At 39.6% G+C, this 18113-nt stretch overlaps 2 protein-coding genes and 1 non-coding gene across 10 annotated transcripts in view; 2 read left to right on the top strand and 1 right to left on the bottom strand.

The window, feature by feature from the left end:
• LOC133530526 (uncharacterized) overlaps positions 1-17182 on the top strand; it is a 28537-nt gene extending 11355 nt beyond the window's left edge. For 3 of the 8 annotated variants that reach the window (XM_061868458.1, XM_061868457.1, XM_061868456.1), the window contains 13 exons: positions 1134-1472; positions 1629-1769; positions 2924-2995; positions 5592-5639; positions 6930-7064; positions 8104-8184; positions 10023-10151; positions 10839-10896; positions 11157-11268; positions 11689-11774; positions 12207-12624; positions 12991-13924; positions 17084-17182. In XM_061868458.1, coding sequence (XP_061724442.1) covers positions 1169-1472; positions 1629-1769; positions 2924-2995; positions 5592-5639; positions 6930-7064; positions 8104-8184; positions 10023-10151; positions 10839-10896; positions 11157-11268; positions 11689-11774; positions 12207-12624; positions 12991-13924; positions 17084-17163 — 2598 coding nt within the window. In that variant the 5' untranslated portion in view covers positions 1134-1168 and the 3' untranslated portion in view covers positions 17164-17182. The remainder of the gene's footprint in view (positions 1-1133; positions 1473-1628; positions 1770-2923; positions 2996-5591; positions 5640-6929; positions 7065-8103; positions 8185-10022; positions 10152-10838; positions 10897-11156; positions 11269-11688; positions 11775-12206; positions 12625-12990; positions 13925-17083) is intronic. The other 5 variants (XM_061868461.1, XM_061868460.1, XM_061868462.1 and 2 more) reach the window with 4 other exon arrangements.
• Trnaq-cug (transfer RNA glutamine (anticodon CUG)) lies at positions 7492-7563 on the bottom strand. The gene has a single exon. It is a non-coding gene; the product is annotated as a tRNA-Gln (tRNA).
• The window catches only part of LOC133530528 (acyl-CoA Delta(11) desaturase-like), a 37280-nt gene continuing 36256 nt past the window's right edge, over positions 17090-18113 (top strand). Inside the window, exon 1 of the mRNA XM_061868468.1 lies at positions 17090-17170. The gene's annotated coding sequence lies outside the window, so the exon portion shown is untranslated. The remainder of the gene's footprint in view (positions 17171-18113) is intronic.

The following is an 18113-nucleotide window of genomic DNA, read 5'->3' as shown; positions in this document are numbered from 1 at the left end:
CCAATGTGTATTTGCATCTCACATTTTGCTTAATAAAAGAGTGGGACGCAATGCACATTAGACCAAGACGTTGGACAGGTGGAATACCAGCCTAATAGAAGATGGCTGAATTCTGAGACTATAACTTATTTATATATTATGTTTTTTTACACTTAATATAATACAAATCAAATTCATGCAGCCTTATACTTCATTTTTTTAGTATTAGAAAGAACTCTACACAAGTATGCATGTAATTTTTATCAGAGTATTTGTCATTGTTAATTATAACAGTATTATCTATAGCATGGCCAATACTTATAATTTACTTCAAAATTTTACCATCAAAAGTGCCCAATGTGCTACAACTTCAAGCACACTTCTGTGAAGTTTTTTCCCATGCTAAAAAAGAAGTATAGCTTATTATTTATTTATATAATGTAATTTGTTTAATCCAGAGCACAGGTTGGAAGACTAGCTATTTAATCTGTGTTTTTTGTGGATCTTTTGTTATATGTATTCTCATTAGTCTCCACTCCATGTTCTCATCTGTGTCTGGTCTGGTGAGGACATATGGAAATAGTTTCTTTCCTATTTTGTCTTGTCATATAAGTATTATGAAATATATCATATCAAATACTTAGACCTAGGATCTATGTATGGCATCATTGGCAACTAATCCCAAGAATTAGCATAGGCACTAGTTTTTACAAAAGTGACTGCCATTTGACCTTCCAACCCAGAGGGTAAACTAGGCCTTACTGGGATTAGTCCGGTTTCCTCACGATGTTTTCCTTCACCGAAAAGGGACTGGTAATTATTAAATGATATGTTGTAAATAAGTTCCGAAATACTCATTGGTACGAACTGAGGTTTGAACACGCGACCTCCGGCTTGCAAGTCACATAGTCTTACTGCTATTACAAATTACAAAATTGTTTATTTCTTAATAATATACATTTTTGTGATGCAGGGGATGGAGCCGCCCGGTAAGCAAAACAATGCTTGTGTTGGGAGGCACCGCTCGTCCCTAGATTTACAACTAATACATATATATATTATATTATAACTACAAGCTATGCCACCAGCGCTTAGGATCTATCTATGACAATTGTTTTTTTAAAGCATAATGATTATCAATTATGTATTTTTAGCTTCGAGCAAAATTTTGACATCAGGCTGCATCGGAATGACTTCTAGAACATGCTGCATACCAAAGTGTGAAAGTCACAGAAAGCATGCCCGGCTTTACGAAATGTCTACAAGAAATGATCGCCGCAAAAAGTGGATAATGGCGATTCTGTCAAACTGTCCTGACATTAATACTAAGGAATTGGAAAAGCTAAAATCTAGTAAATGGCTATACGTCTGCCACAAGCATTTTGAAAGGAAATTTTTCAACAGAACAATGCGACTTAGAAATGGCTGTTTCCCGACGTTATTCACAGAGAGAGAAATAGCGACAGGAGTACCAAAGGTTGACCCTAAAACCAGTAAGTTAACTCGTAAGAGCCCATGGTGAACAAACCCTATAGGGGTTGTTAAGGGTATTTCCACTAGTTACTATAAGGTGGTTACCAGTGGTAACAACTGAGATTTTTTAAAAGTATGTGCATAACAATATATTTAATTTTTTCCTTGATTTTCAGTCATCCAGGAGGCTACCCGAATTTCAACAATTGATCACATGTATTATACTATTAAGAAAATCCATATTGACCATACCTACTCAAAGAAAAATGAGGATGAAGACGCTTGGATGGATCATGTATTCTTTCCAACCAAATCAGGTTTGTATGACACCCACTGAAATTCACAGAAACAGTTGGGGCACGAGAGCCGTGGATTCCACGACTGAGGAAGCGAGTGGCTGTGCGCTACGCCGATCACGGTGAACGATAAACTTTTCATGCAGAATTTGCCGAAATCTAAATGGTGTTTTGCCCTACGTGAATGGGGCGGAAACAGATGGGAACGATTAATTCCCATCTGACCCCATCGAGCACAGATTAAGATTATTTTCAGCGGTGTATTTGTCTCCGTAGGAACCAGATGGGAATAGGCGTTGCTCACAAATAGTACCCATTTGTCTCTGGTCAGGGACTAATGGGAATACACACTTTAAACAGGAGTTTTTTATGGCGTTTCTTTTGCAGTTGTATAACGATCTTATTTTTTTCGTAACGCTTGATGTTATGACTTACATTAAATTAATAAAACTATGGTACCCATATAAATATTGATGTTTTATTGTTGTCCTTTATATACATCATCCTAATTTTATGAAAACTGTTTGTTAATTCATGTGTGAAAGAATATTCGACAAAAGTCCGAAAATCACTAAAAATCATTACCTGGTCGGTCATTTCACTCAATCAATAGACCACTAACCCATAGGTCGCCACCATATGCTGTAGCTACAGCATAACCTTCCCTTTCCTCCCTGGCACTCACCAATTCCTCCCGCAATCCTGATGTAAGGCCAAAGATCCTGCCATATGGCAACCTTATGCCAGGGCCCAGGATAGACTTAAAAAACCCTGACACTCGGTAATTCTTCCCGCAATCCTGATAAAAGGCCGAAAATCCTGACGTAAGGCAACCTTAGGTCAGGGCCCAGGATCGACTTAAAAAACTCTGGCACTCGGTAATTATTCCCCCAATCCTGATAAAAAGACCAACAATCCTGACGTACGGCATCCTTAGGTCAGGGCCCAGGATCGACTTAAAAACCCTGACACTCGCCAATTCCTACTGCAATCCTGATAAAAGACCTAAAATCCTGACGTATGGCAACCTTAGGCCAGGGCAGCATCGAATTTAATAAATCTACAAGTTTCAATACGCGTATGGAAGTTTTCTCCTCTTATTTGCTATTCAGAAATTAAGTAAGTGAGATTAAAGCTGATAACTGATAACTAATTTTATTCTCTTTTGTCTGCAGGTAAGGCCCATACACTGTTCGAACCAAAGATAAAAAGGGGTGAGGTCCACTCTGACCATTCATATGCATTAAGTAAGTCATTATTATATTATACAGGATTTTGGCTCCTGGAGACCCTAAGGATAATTTGATGAACTTTATAATCTTTTAGTTTTGACATTCAGAGACATTTACACCTGTAAATAATTTTAGTGCTTTTTGTATCTTTTTTTTTTCATACTTTTACTATAGTTTTATTTGTAATTCGATATTAAAAGACTATTCTCGTAATTATCTCTAAAATATAAAGAGGGGGCAAAATTTCAAAGTCTAGTTACTAGGTCAAGTGGGGTATCATTTGAAAGAGCTCAAATTGAACATAACAAAACAACTTTTTTTTCACAGTGAAAAAAAAATACCTTTGAAGGAAAATGTGAAAAAATACCCCCCCCCCCCCCCTCCAATCACCAAAGTTTACGATTGAAAAATAATAATTTTTTTACATAATAATAACATTATCATAAAGAGTACAGGAAAAATTAAAGTAGACCTTTATCTTGATAACTTTTTTTATTAACAAAAAACATTTTATTTAATTTGCAATTTAATCTCATTTGCTATGCTAAAGGCACCATCTTGCAAATAAAAAAAAAAAAATTGTAATCGGTTCACATGATAAAGAATTATCCCTGAAAAACCAAAATACATACAGATCGCACAAATTAGTTAGCCAATTCGCCCATAGATGGCGCTGTACACAATTATACTAATAGTATACTTTTGGTCAAAAGTCTTTCATGAGAAAATTGAGAGTTTGTACGGAACCCTCGGTGCGCGAAGTAAACGAACCCGCACTTGACCGTTTTTTTTGCTTGTATGTTAATTTCTAATTGACTAAATCAATATTGCCGTCGAAAGTGCCCTTGTGGCCTATTTGCTGAATAAATGTTGAAGTTTGAAGTCAGTTCAGTAGGCTTAGCGCAGGAGCGACGCGAGAGTAGGTATCTCGCCCGCGAGACAGACTGTGTGGGGAAAAATTACAAAACACGGGTTGTCTCGTGCAGGCAGAGGAATACATTGGGGTAACTTCGATTGCGAGATTATTTTTATTTTTTTATTTATACTTTATTGCACATAAAATATTAAGTACAAATGGTGGACTTAATGCCTTAAGGCATTCTCTACCAGTCAACCACTAGGTCAAAAAGAGACTTTTGTTAGGTGCAGGCTTTGTATTTAAATAATTTTTAAAATATCAAGTATCTACTAAACCAGAAGCACTTCATACTTTTAGAATATTTACGCCATACGTAATATTTACGTTGTTGGCTGTACATAAAAACAACACTTATAATGTAACACCATTTGTAGATTGTATTTGTATAGTTGTTTGTTATCCCTTAAAAACAATAAAATAAAAATAAAATAAATAAATTGCAACGCTTCTTGCTTACTGTTGCTGTGTTGCTACAGTAGAATAATTTTTGGCAAACATTTAATTTTTGGTAAGTATAAGCTTTTATCCCTGACTGTACTTTTCTTTCCACAGGCAAGTCAGGCAACTAATACTCATCGAGACAATTCTAAAAACCCCAAACAAAATTAGGTTGCTTCGTTTTATCACAGAGTTCCTATAGCCAACTCCTATCTCCATGATCAGATCAGCTCGATGGCACCATAATATTGTATTGTCACCCTATTTACATATGTACGCAAATTTTCAGCTTTAACGGAAACCGGGTAGTGGGTCAAATTTAACTTGCAAGATTTGACCCGTACAAACATACATTCATCATCCGAAGGGCCCTTGTCGCAGCGTCAAATTCTGGCCATACTTGAGCCCGTTGGTCTGGCAAGAGGCCCGACGACATGACCCTGGTGTTTTGAAAAATGGGACGGCCTCTAATTTGGGATGCCACTTGCGTAAACACACTCGCACCGTCTCACCTTCCGGGCACTAGCATTGATGCTGGTCATGCCGCGTCCGCAGCGGAGGACCTCAAACGCCGCAAAATACGCAACCTTGGCAGTTGCTATATTTTTGTGGCATTTCGGGTCGAAACACTGGGGTCGTGAGGGCCAAACGCGCGTCAGCTATACAAGAGTTTAGCGACGCGCCTCACACACACCACAGGTGACCAGAAGGCTGGCCAGTATTTCGCTCAACGTATAAGCATTGCCATTCAACGTGGCAATGCGGCTAGCCTTCTGGCCATACTTCCTATCGGTAGCGATCTTGAGGACATTTTCTATTTATAAGACCCTTATTTTAAGTTTACTTTTATCATTAAGTTTATTATTTATTTATTTGGAGATCCAACAGCTGTGACATTATACATACATACATACATTATACATTATGTGTGTGTGTGCTGTGTTTATTATAGTCTATTTTTATTAACTTGTCTATAACATTGTATATCTTATTCCAATAGTTGAATTAAAAACCATTGCAAGTTAACACGTTCACTGACCCAATCTGAATTGTTAAAATTACGACTTTGTAATAGAGGCATGCCGTGACCCATATACGGGGCACGGACAGTAAACGTGTTAAAAAAGAGCTGGTAAAATACTTTTAGTACCTATTATAGACAGATATTCGCAATTTACAAAATTACTTTGCTTTAGAAATTATCCCGATGTATTTATTATCATCGATTTCTTTCTAATTCAGCTCTGTTTTTAGGAAACTTACCCACTGATACTGCTAATGCCGATGGCGCTGCTTCAACCGGTAAGGGAATACTATTTTTTCGGGGGTTTTCCACGAGTTACCTCCAAGTTGTTACCAGTCCAGTGTCCCCAGTGGTAACAACTGATTGTCAGAAAAATAATTTTCATTAGTAACCACCAACTCACTAACTCACTTTGGTGGTAACTAGTAGGTACTGTTTTCAATTTATCCCTTATGTAAATCTTTCGTCCGCAGTAAGTTCCGCCGAATTTCACCTTCCCATATAGACGGAGTTTAAAACTACGTGTTGGATTGTAATTAAACTTTGCACATACAATGACATGAAGTATATTTATGCCTGTAAATAGTTTATATAGTTCCAGCTTATAAAACAAACGAAATAGAGCAAAAGGAAGTTTTGTATGAAAAACATAAATACGCTGTATTTTTTCAACTAGGGGATACCCTACACACAGAAGCTACATAAACTAATGACAGGCATAGATATACCACCTATTGTAAATACAAAGTTTCAGAGCAATCTAGCTAGTTGTTTAAAAGTCGTCGTCGTCTAAAATGAGAGCGTAACGTAGGAAAACGCGCGCGCCGCCTCGGGTGAGGCACGTCTACACTGGCCGTTTTGTGCGCCAGGAAATTGCCTCGCGCGTATGCTCGCTTTGTGTGGACCCGCCTATTCAAAAGACAAAACCCCTAAATCTGTAGTTACATTACAAAATAAATCCTATTATAATTTGTTTGCAGTCGGTAAATGTCGATATACGGTAACGTATTGCTTGTTCCTCAATCAAGTTTATCATTCGATATCATAATGAATGAACTTCAGTAATTTCTCATAAACTGAAATATACTATGTCATATACTAAATGGGTACTGTACTCACCCTTGCCTAAGAAGCCGGAGGTCCTCGGTTCAAATCCCGGTAATGTTATTTATTTGTGTTTATCACAAATATTTGTTCTTGAATTATGGATGTTATGTATGTAGCTTTATATCGGAGAAGGGTCCTTATGTACATGGAGAGTAAGGAACCTTTGGAACGCCACATATGCAAGTATGTTTATCGTCGCCTGTTTCCCATTAGTATAGTCGCCACCAGATATATAGGAGCGGCCCCGGCGCTCACAAACAGACGCCTCTATTGCCAAGGCGTTAAGAGTGCGTGTTCAGGTATTTTTGATCATCTCGCCCGTTCCGATATATTTGATGCCGACTCTACAACCTTTGCTTAGTTCGGGGCTAAGTAGTTCGATCTGTGTAAGATTGTTCCCAAATATTTATTTATTGTGTTTATAATTCACTAGTATCAATGAGCGCTTTCTTTTCCAACAGACGTGCAGTCTGCATTGCAAGAAGACGAACCAGCATTTGAAGAGGACAATGACCAGATGGAGAGTGATTCAAGATTGCCAAAGGACGAAGTCATGATAGATTACATAATTGAGCACCCGGTCTCGCCTGGACGCGGTATGTTTCTATTTCCAAAAATAGTCCGTTGCGCAGGATGTCATGGTAGGTGTTCGCGCAAACACAATCACACTCTCTTCTCCCTCCTCATGCTCCAGTAGAACGGATAGCTGCTATATGGAGTATATATATTAGGAGATACGTTACAAGAAAAAATTGTCTGCGGAGTCCCTCCGCGCGGAAGAAGTTGAAACTTCGTAATGTGGAGATGAAAATAATGCTCTAAAATACATATGGTTTATACTAAGAGGTAAGTGATACGAAGTTCACCGGGTCATCTAGTAATGAATATTATAAATTAAAATACGGAGGGACTCCACACACAATTTTTGTTTTATATTAAGATTTATAAAATAGATTTAATAATACATATATTTAAATATATATATTCTAAAATTCCTAAATAAAAGAAAAAATACAAAAAGTCAGGTTCCACCGAGATTTGAACTCGGATCGCTGGATTCAGAGTCCAGAGTGCTAACCATTACACCATGGAACCGGGTGAGCTAATCGACGAATTTACTCATCACAAACTCTTACTACTTTATGTTACCGATTATAGCGTTAAACGTTTAACGCAACCTTGTTGGAAGTCGCATAAGAAGTTTCACCCTCATCTGTTATTTATTTGTGATAATAAATAAATGATAGATAATATTCACATTGACACATTGCAAATAGGTTGCCTAGTAATATTGCGTACGGACAGAATAAACATTTGTTTGTAATTTAACGCATTCACTGCCACGGGGCGTGGCCTAGGAACAAATTTGTATGACGAATTCGGGGTTGTCCCCATAGTAAAAGTTGCCGAGTATGAGCTATATATTCACCCCTTAAATTATTGCACGTGACTTAATAAACACCTGTATGACAAATGAAAGCTATACATATAGCTTTTTTTCATAATCGATAACTCCCGCAGGAACAATTCACGCCTTTGTCCTTCAGTATACCTGCATGAAATAAGATCTTTTCCGAGCAAGTGTGATGAAAAATAATTAGTTGGTATTTTTGATGATCAAAACTTGTTTTGCAGATATTTTCGAAACTATTGAACCTGAAGATAAAAAGAAAGACACAATTTTCTCGTGGGAGAAAACGGAGTTGTTAGAAACAGGTAAAGGAACATTAATTTCCAAAATTATTCCGCCTTCTAAGTTGCCCCAATGTTGACTTGGAAGGACTAGCCCATGGAATTGGTACATTTTACCTAACATCAAATGAGGTAGTTCTGTTTTTTTAATATGTTGGTAGTGATGAAATGGTATTAACAAATACAAGTTTTCGACCTCAAAAGCCCTTGGGATGATTGAAAAGTACATGAAAATCGATTAAATTTTAGGACTTTTTTCAGTTGTTGTATTTATTTTCCACCAAAATCAGGAGTTACGGCAAAAATCACTATGCACACTTTTAAGAAGAAGAAATTTGCAATTAATTGACTATATTTTTTTCTTAGTAAGCCAAATAGTTGTGTAACTGTGGATTCAGAGGACCAGCCTGATTCATCAAAGATATACAAGAGATACGAGTTATAACAATTTCCCTCGCTGTACTGTATATTATACACACGAAAACTTGGATTTGTCATTACTATTTCATCACTACCAATATGTATAAAAAACAGAACTACCTCATTTGATGTAAGGCAACACCCCTTTTTTGGTATGATTTCCATGTATTAGACGTCTCGAAAAATATATTTCTTAATTCTCACTTACTTTTACATTCGAATGTTAAATGCAAATGATAATAAATTGGCCAAGAGTATGTCGGGCATGGCTATGCTCAGTGTAGGGTTCCGTAGTTAGTCACCATTCTATCAGAACAGGCTAAACGGGGGCTGTTAGTAAGTATCATGTTCCCTCGCAGCTCTTTGTACGTTATTTATTTACTAATAAAAAAAAACCTTTTTGCTATAACTCGAAAGCGGCTGGACCGATCATGTTTGCTATATTTTTCTTTAAAAGTACATATTTATTAGGCTTTTGTTTTTCGTTTTTTTTTTTCATATTTTTTGGACCCACGGACGGAAATGGCGAATCTATCAGGGGGAACTAGGAATAGTTGACTACGGAACCCTAAAAAGAAAACAAGCTTTGAATATTAATTTGCTTAATGCCCCTTGACAAAAGTTTAGTAGTATAGAAGTAATCTACCTACACTCAGGATTACATTTTTTTTTTCAAGACACCAAACCGGGCAAACCTTCTTGGACTAAGATCGGACTTATAGCTAATTCCAACCCTAAAGCAAGGAGAATAAGTTGCATACGTCAAAACCGTCCATTTTTTTCATTAAAAATTTACTTTTTGACACTTTTTTTTTCAACGTACATAATAACACACGACTGAGCGCGGTTACTAATGTAGCGAGGGGCGGGGAGAAATGGAGTCACAGTCGTCACACATTGTATTGCTAGTCATGTAAAATAACTACTATTTTGGTAGCAATTTCGATCATACGATCTTACCCGGGTGTACCTTAAGTTAGTTTGACTTCTTCCGTATCTGATCCTGCGTAGAATGAGATGGTTTCCGGGATGAAAACTTTTTTCCCGGGACTTTATAGACTGTCGTCTGTCGTATTTTCGAACCGATACGACCTTCAAACCTTCAAGAATAGAGCGTACTCCTATCTTAAAAGTCTGCAACGCACTTTCAATGCAACCCTCTGGTGTTGGCGATTCGTCTGCTCGTTTGCCTACTATATAATTAAAAAAAACCCGGACAAGTGCGAGTCGGACTCGCCCACCGAGGGTTCCGTACTTTTTAGTATTGGTTGTTATAGCGGCAACAGAAATACTACTAATATCAGGGTTCATGAGATACAGCCTGGTGACAGACAGACGGACGGACAGCGGAGTCTTAGTAATAGGTTTTACCCTTTGGATACGGAACCCTAAAAAAAGATCAGGCGGACTTCACGGAAATATAATCCGCGAAATAATTTCAGATGACCCTGAAGACGAGCCAGTGCTGGTGCCCGAAACGAAGATACCCGAAGACCTCCCGACGCTGTCCTTATTCTGCGACGAGCCTGAAAAACCACCTGTCGAAATAGCGCTCAGTAAACCAGAAGCAGGTCAGTGAGTGCACTTAAAAGGGTTGGCAACTATCGGTCGTATACTTCGAATACTTCCTCTGGCCAACCTCAAGTGTGTATTCCCATTTGTCCCCGTCTTGATTGGTTGACGAGAGGGCAAATGACAGTGTAGCCTCATACACGTTTGTGTCCAGCATTGCATTGATTAATTTTTAATTCTTCCCGCCAGGAGGCAGGTAAAATCTATGCTGGCGCCACCTGCTACTTCCACCGGCCAACCTCAGTGTGTATTCACATTTGTCCCCGACTTGATCTGTTGACGCGAGGACAGATGAAAGTGAAAACATTCCTTAATTCCCGTTTGTCTTCAGCAGAATTGGAATGATTTATTTCTAACTCTCCCCGACATAAGCGGGGACAGAGGGGAATACATAAAAGTAATGTATTAATAAATGATCATCTTTACATCATACTACCGGAACATTGACGGGAATGAGACTTATTGCGTTATTTTTGTCTAATTTGTCTTAATCTGACCATTTGACTAATTTATTTGTAAGAAAGCATAAATTAACTAATTGAGGCTTGTAAAAATTTGTGATTACGTGTAAAATCGAGAAATTGCGCCCCGGAGAAAGTGATATACACGTCGACATCTAGCCTTGCGAATCTCTTTTTATGAGATATATGAATCAGAGTTTTTATTTGGGATTTTCTTTGTTGCAGCAGTTGTTCCCATGGATGTCGTATACCGGTGTGTGGACTGTGCAGTGGTCGTTGATGGGTGAGTAGTAGTCCTGATCCACATAGTAAAGGTAAGGTAGGTATTCCACTAAGGAGGACAAATGGGAATACATCCTAAGTCCTCCACTGGCGGATTTGAACCGGCGTCTTTAGCTATCGCGCCTAACACCCTGGACCTCTAGACCACCTCGTCACGGCGGTACCCGTGCCAATTTCTCGACGGTCATATGTATGCTTTTCTTTAGTATATCAAGTATATGCAATCTATTTCAGTATATTATCTGTATTTGTTATGTGTAGGTTCACGTTTTGGTGCGTGCAGTGCTTGTGCGGCGTGCTGTGCGGCACGTGCGCGGAGATATCGCCACACAACATACATTATGTGCTGCGCGCGCCAAAGGGCGCCACACTTGTAAGTATCATTATCCTCGTGTTATCCCGGCTTTTGGTGTATTCTCATAGATCCCCGCCGCCATACATGAGGTAGGGACAATTGGGAATGCCCGGTGCTGACAAATGGGACCACTCCCGTTATCTCGAATTTTTGCCACTGCTCATGGTGTCCGTTTGGCAACTAGTCTCAAGAATAGCCACAATTTTTACGAAAGCGACTGCCATCTTAAAGTATATATATTTCAAATATTTTTATTTTAGGAAAAAGTTACGACATATTGAGATTTATCCTCGCCGCTATACAATATTAATGATCACCTCATGTGTTCCTATCTGGAAATAATTCATATTTATGCACCTATTTCAATCTGTGCCCGGCGGGGACAAATGGGAATGAGTCGTCTCCCGGACTTCCCTTATCTTTTTTTTTTTTCAACAGAGTCAAACGCAGCCAGTTTTATTAGTCATACGAGAACAGTTGCAGAAGGAAAACTTACTTACTCTGTATGGAACTGATGTTGATTGGTACGTTTTTCTACATTTTCTTTACGAACAAAGACTAAAGTTTTACCTTTTAACTGAGTTGGTTAGTATTGTTAGTAAGAAGTTATTATGGTTGGGTACAGACTGGCAATATTGTCTGCATGAAGCCGTTTTGAATGGGTTATTCCCACCGTAACCGAGTTGGTGGTAACTAGTGGGATTTTTTTTCCGTAGTTACCAGTGGTAAAAGGTGGGAAAAAAATCTCAGTAGTTATCACTGGTAACAACTTGGTGGTAACTAGTGGGAACAACCCTTTTGAATTAAGTAAATAAAGGTCCTTCTTCTATGGGCCTTTGATGACTGTCAGATAAATGATTTTTGATTTGATAAACTAGTTTCGAGTCTGAAACTCGGCTATCTTTTACTGATGTTTAGCGCTATCTTTTATTTTACCAAATGTATTATATTTGCAGTGTGAAGGTGGAAGTGAAACTGGAGCCGGAGGAGCCTCTGTCTGTGTGTGAGGACCCGCTGGCCTGCGCGCCGCGCGCCGCCGCGCCGGGGCGGCGTCACGCGGAGCCCGGACCCGAGGACGCCGACTCCCACTCCGAGGCCGGCCAGTCCTCTGTCGAGGACGTAGAGCCCCGACCCGCAGTACAGATCTCTCTCGAGGGCGCGGAACCCCACTCCGAGGCCGTGCAATTCTATCTCGATGGCGTAGAACCCCACCCCGAGGCCGTGCAGTTCTATCTCGAGGCCGTAGAGCGAGGCTCTGATGCCGTGTTGCTTCAAGTCGAAACCACGAGTCCCGGCACCGAGGAGCTTCATCATGAGGCCGCGGGTCCCGATAATGAAGCCAGGGAGCTCCAACACGACGTCAGAGCCGAAAAGGTACGCTTAGCACCGGAAACACATCACGTATGGTGTCTGCAAAGTAGCTCAATTTTTTTTATTGTTTGAGATATTATGCCTTTGGTTGCCGCGCGGGGCACATAAGACCGATTTTAGTATGCTAAATAATTAATGTTTACGTGTCATGCGTTCCATGAATTCTACTAAACAACATTATAATAAATGACTGAAGTTTGCTGCCCACAATTTACATTTTCCTCCTTAATTTCAAAATCGAATCGGCAAATGATATTGGGTTTTTCCATTATGTTTCAAGTAAAATTTTTTTCGGAATATCTAAACTACATTATTCAGTTTGGGTTTAAAAACGATTTAACCAATATTTCTTTATCATTTCATTTACAGCGTGTCAACATGGAAACAGTCAGTCATCACCATCCTTTGAAGCGACATCGGCTAATGACAATCCGACCAGGCGACAAACTAAACCCCACCAGCCCAAAAGTTAGCGATGTCCAACACCAAGCCCTTAAAAGAATTCCACCGACCATAATATCACAAACTGTCCTAAGACTTCCAGATGCACCTAGCAATCGTACAGGGCCAAAAATTCAACCTAGGGATCCCAGAAAGTCAGAAACTCTTTCAAAGTGCACACCTACGGAACTTGTGGTGCCACAAAATGTACATAAAGGACCTAATATTCTCAGAAGATCAAAAACAAATAAAGTCGAAATCAGAAAATCAACCCTCCTAAAGCGTGACATGCCCAAAAGTTCATCTCTTATGACCCAACAAATCAATCCCAGAGGGTTTCCACTCCAAGTATCACAAAACATAAAGGGTTTTTCTGGACTAAAAGTTACTTCAGGACCCCGGCGCTACGAAAATTCAGATGATGGCGATGTAGAGTTTTTGGATGAAGAAATATTGGACACAAACTATAGTGACAACGAAATAGATAGATTACGTAAAGAAAACCAGAATGAATATAGAATAGACGAAGAATTTGTTGGAGATATAGAAAGTGAATTAGGCAACGATGATTTGGAAGATAGTAGAATAGATAGATTAGATAAAGAAAATCGGGATGGCAATATATCAGATGAAAGTGAAAAAGATGATGAAGAATCAGATAAAAATTCTAGTAAAGACAAAGAAAGTGAAATAGACGACGATGATTTAGATGAAGATTTTAGAATAGATGAACAAGACCGAACAGACGAAGATTCCATGGATGAGAAAAATAGCGCTGAGGGAGTTTGCAGGAGAACAAGACATGCAACAAATGCGACTGTGAGAAATCAAAGAAAAAGAGTCCAAAAGCTGACATCAGAAGGTAAGCGTCTTGTTTCAATGAGTCCATGTTTAGTTGATTTACATATGTACGGAAATTAAAACACGCCGCGATAAGACAAGCACACTTTATTTACTTGCCGTTTAATATTCTTGGACATGTTGAAAAATCCTTTTTGCAAAGCGGTTCTTACATGTAGGTTGTTACCACCAAGTTGTTACCAGTGGTAACTACTGGGATTTTTTTCCCATCAATAGTTATCACCAAATCAAGTTGGTGGTAACTAGTGGGAATTTTTTTCCCAGTAGTTACCACCAAAATTTGGATAGCGTTCAATACTAATAAAAACAGTCTAAATATAGAGTGCTTTAATCATTAATTCATTAAGTCGAATCAATTATAAGTTAATTTGTTATTAGTTTAATTATAAGTCGATTACTGTTTCAGTAAACTGCCTTAAAAGTGATAAAAAATAGTCGATCTTTGACCGATTTGTTTGTTTGTTCGTTCGTATAAATGTGACGTTATTTATTGAAACGGACCTTATTGTCGATGGCGCTTACGCCATTATCAGCGATGCTCCTACATAAATACACCGCTGCGCTACGCAGTGTGGCGTAAGCGCCCTCGACAAAAGATTCAGATTTCATAGCTAACGTCACAATTAATTCAATTTACAATTAATAAGATAAATTTCAACCAAACTTTCTCTTTAACTTTTAATTTTATGCACTTGCACCGGTTTTAAAATTTTTGATCACTTTTAAAGCAGTTAACTGAAACACTAATCGACTTATAACTATTTATTAAAGCACTCTTTATTTATACTTTGCTATTTCTACTGTTTTTATTAGTATTGAACTCTAACAAATTTTTGGTGGTAACGAAAAAAAAGAAATCCCAGTAGTTACCACCAAACCGAGTTGGTGGTGTTTGGTGGTAACTAGTGAGATTTTTTTCCCAGTAGTTACCAGTGGTAAAAGGTGGGAAAAAATTCCCAGTGGTTACCACTGGTAAAAACTTGGTGGTAACTAGTGGGAATAACCCTTACATGTTGGCTAACTAGCACCTATACATATATAATTTGCGGATCTTTTAATTTAGGCATTATCGGGGACATTCGCGGTGAACCAGTTCAGAAAAATTTTGCCTCTTTACGAGCGAGCTATACTCCGCCTTCCAGAGCCTAACCAATTACGATGCATTTAGAATTCTTTATCTTAATAATGAAAAGGGTAAAATCAGGTAATGAGACAAGCAATAGGTAGTAAGGACAGTATTTTAGTTGTTGTTTAGGCTAAACTTCGCCTAAAGATAAGCAATTAGGATGCATTTAGGATTTCTTATCTTAGTTTGCAAATACTACGAAGATAGTTATATATTGACTTGGAAGTTTTTCAGTTATCTCAAATATATCCCGAGCAAACAGAACAGCTTGGCCGCGAAATCCATATTGCCCAAACGTACCGCTTAATTTAATAACTTTGACGAAGGGAAAGCGTGTTTTTTAAACTATTAATTTATTAAGTACCATATTATTGGTTATGTTTTGTGTTATCGCCTCAGCGCCTGCAAGCCTTTAAAAGATTTTCGCCCTTAAGGTGGTTCACCGCGAATGTCCCCGATAGTACCTACTTTTCGAGATAACTACTGACCAAAGCATCGAGGCATTGATTCCCTAATATTTTTTGGTCTTAGTCACATTTTTTTTGCTTATTTTTTGGCTTTATCACCTATACGGTAAATGGTGTCCACTTTTTCTCGTTTAGGTGATGAAGTCGGAAGCAAGTAATATAAAACTATATCACATGTATCAAAAATTGGGGAATAAATACGACAGCAACTTTAACATACAGAAATGAATTGGTTTATAATAATAATTAGAAAACCCAATCCCCATAATGAGCGCGCCACTGGACGGAGTAAAGCTAAGTAAACGCAAGCCTTGGTCAGTATTTTTCGATGGACATCAACTTAAGACTGTGGTCTTATGGACATATGTACAGTCAGCGTCAAATACTTCGTAGCAGTCAAAGTGGCCAAATAGTTCGGTACACCATACTAAATATATGGTGTACCGAACTATTTGGCTACTTTGACTGCTACGAAGTATTTGACGCTGACTGTACAAACATAGGAACAAAAATGCCCGTACATTAAGGTTGTGTATACATAATTATTATTCCATGCCGATATTTGTCTCGTTTCCAAGCAAAAGTTCCGCTTTGTCGCTTGCCATAAGGACGCATTGGCAAGTTATTTGTATAAAGATACAAGCAAATCTCGTCCTTATGGACTTTGACACATTTAATACCTTGATTTTACAAATGAAGTTGATCCCAAATATCAGTATATTTGTCAAACATGCGTGGATTATTTTTAGGTTCGTTCGTAATATCTAAATATATTTCGCATCCTATCATTACTACCTTATTAACAATATTTCGACGCATGTTTGATAAAAATACTTATACTAAAGTAAGGACGCTAAACACGCAAAATTTCGACAATTGACCCGCCTGTTCCTATATATCGAAGAAAAGAGCGTACTACCATCTTAAAGGCCGGCAACGCGCTTACAACCCCTTTGGTGTTGCAGGTGGCGGTAATCTTTTCCCATAAGGTGATCCGTCTGCTCGTTTGCCTCTTCTACCATAAGAAAAAAAAAAATATTGCCAATAGGCGACACAGATCGAGCATATCGAGACAATTTCCTCACGCACAAACCGGCCAGTGTAGACGTGCCTCGGCCGAAGCGCCGTGCGCGTTTTTCTCGCCTGAGCGCGCCGCCTCGGCCGAGGCACGTCTACACTGGCCGGTTTGTGCGTGAGGAAATTGCCTCGCGCGTATCCTCGCTATGTGTGGACCCGCCTAATGATGTGGTGGTCAATGCCACTGTGCCCGGGACGGCATAGTTATTTGTGTCTCAAGGGAGGAAAAGTAGGAAATTGCGTGCCGTGTGCATAATTGGTACCCGAGCCGAAGGCGAGGGTGGCAAACACGCGGGATGGAATGTCCTACGGTTCCTCCCGTGGTGTGCATACTATTTTTCTGCCAGAGAATATAATTACGCGCGTTAGATAGAAATAGGAAATGACGGGTCAATGTAAGAAATTGTCCCCGCTTAGCATCCTTTATAGATTATATTTACTTTATAGGGTACCTTCACATATGTTTTATGAAATCTGTCGTTTGTTCCAGCCGTGGTGCGGCTGCAGCGCCTTACCTCATTAGATATAAGAAACTGGACGAATCGCAGTAAATCGCGAAGGAAAGACTGAAATAAACGTTAGAAATTTATCATTTTTTTTGTATTGTACCCTTAACAGGAGTTCCGGGTTAATCCCACTAGTTACCACCAAGTTGTTACCAGTGGTCACTACTGGGAATTTTTTTCCCAGTAGTTACCACCAAAATTTGGTTAGCATTCAATACTATTCGTTATTCGTTATTCGTATTCGCGGGCTGGGTTTCCGCAACTCGACGTCGCAATTCGCGCCTATTTTGCGTGATGGTGGGTTGACGGCACTACTCCTGCCAACCCAACTCTACCAGGAAGCCTAGCAGACCCTTGATGTTGCCGACGACTTCTGGGAGAGACCCCGGGGAACCGAGGTATTGTGCCCGGTATTCTGCCACCCCTGGGCATTCAAGAATGACGTGGGCGGCTGTCTCCTCCTCCTCCATGCACGCTCTGCAGAGGGGGCTATCTGTAACACGTAGGGTTAATAGGTGTTTGTTTAGTGGGGCGTGGCCGGTTATGGCCCCAGTCAAAAGCCGGAGCTGTGGCCTCTTCAGCTGTCTCAGCCTCCTCGACAAACCGGGGTCGATTGTCGGGAGGGCCTCCTTCGCCTGCCTGCACGTGCCTAGGTTAGACCAGTACTGTTGGTGTTTTACCTTGGTGTTGCGTCTCAGCATGTTCCGGAGCCAGGCATAAGGCAGAGGTATGATTGGCTCCGGTCCTGCCACCCTCAGTTCCGAGCCACCTCTCGCCAATATGTCGGCTGCATCGTTCCCTCGCGAGTTGCTGTGTCCCTTAATCCACTGCAGAGTTACGCTGGTGGTGGTGCTTACCTCTGACAGAGCCTTGTGGCATTCGTAGATTAGCCCTGAGGTCAAAGTATAACTTTGCAGAGCTTGCAGTACTGACCGACTGTCGGAGAGTATGCGGATGGGGTAGTCCTCTACTTTCCTTGAGACGATTGCGTGTGCTGCCATTATGATGCCCATA

The sequence above is a fragment of the Cydia pomonella genome, chromosome 23 (genome assembly GCF_033807575.1).
Source record: "Cydia pomonella isolate Wapato2018A chromosome 23, ilCydPomo1, whole genome shotgun sequence".
In the NCBI taxonomy this organism is placed as follows: Eukaryota; Metazoa; Arthropoda; class Insecta; order Lepidoptera; family Tortricidae; genus Cydia; species Cydia pomonella.
Note: the sequence above shows the minus strand (reverse complement) of the source record. Positions and strands in the feature narration are given on the sequence as shown.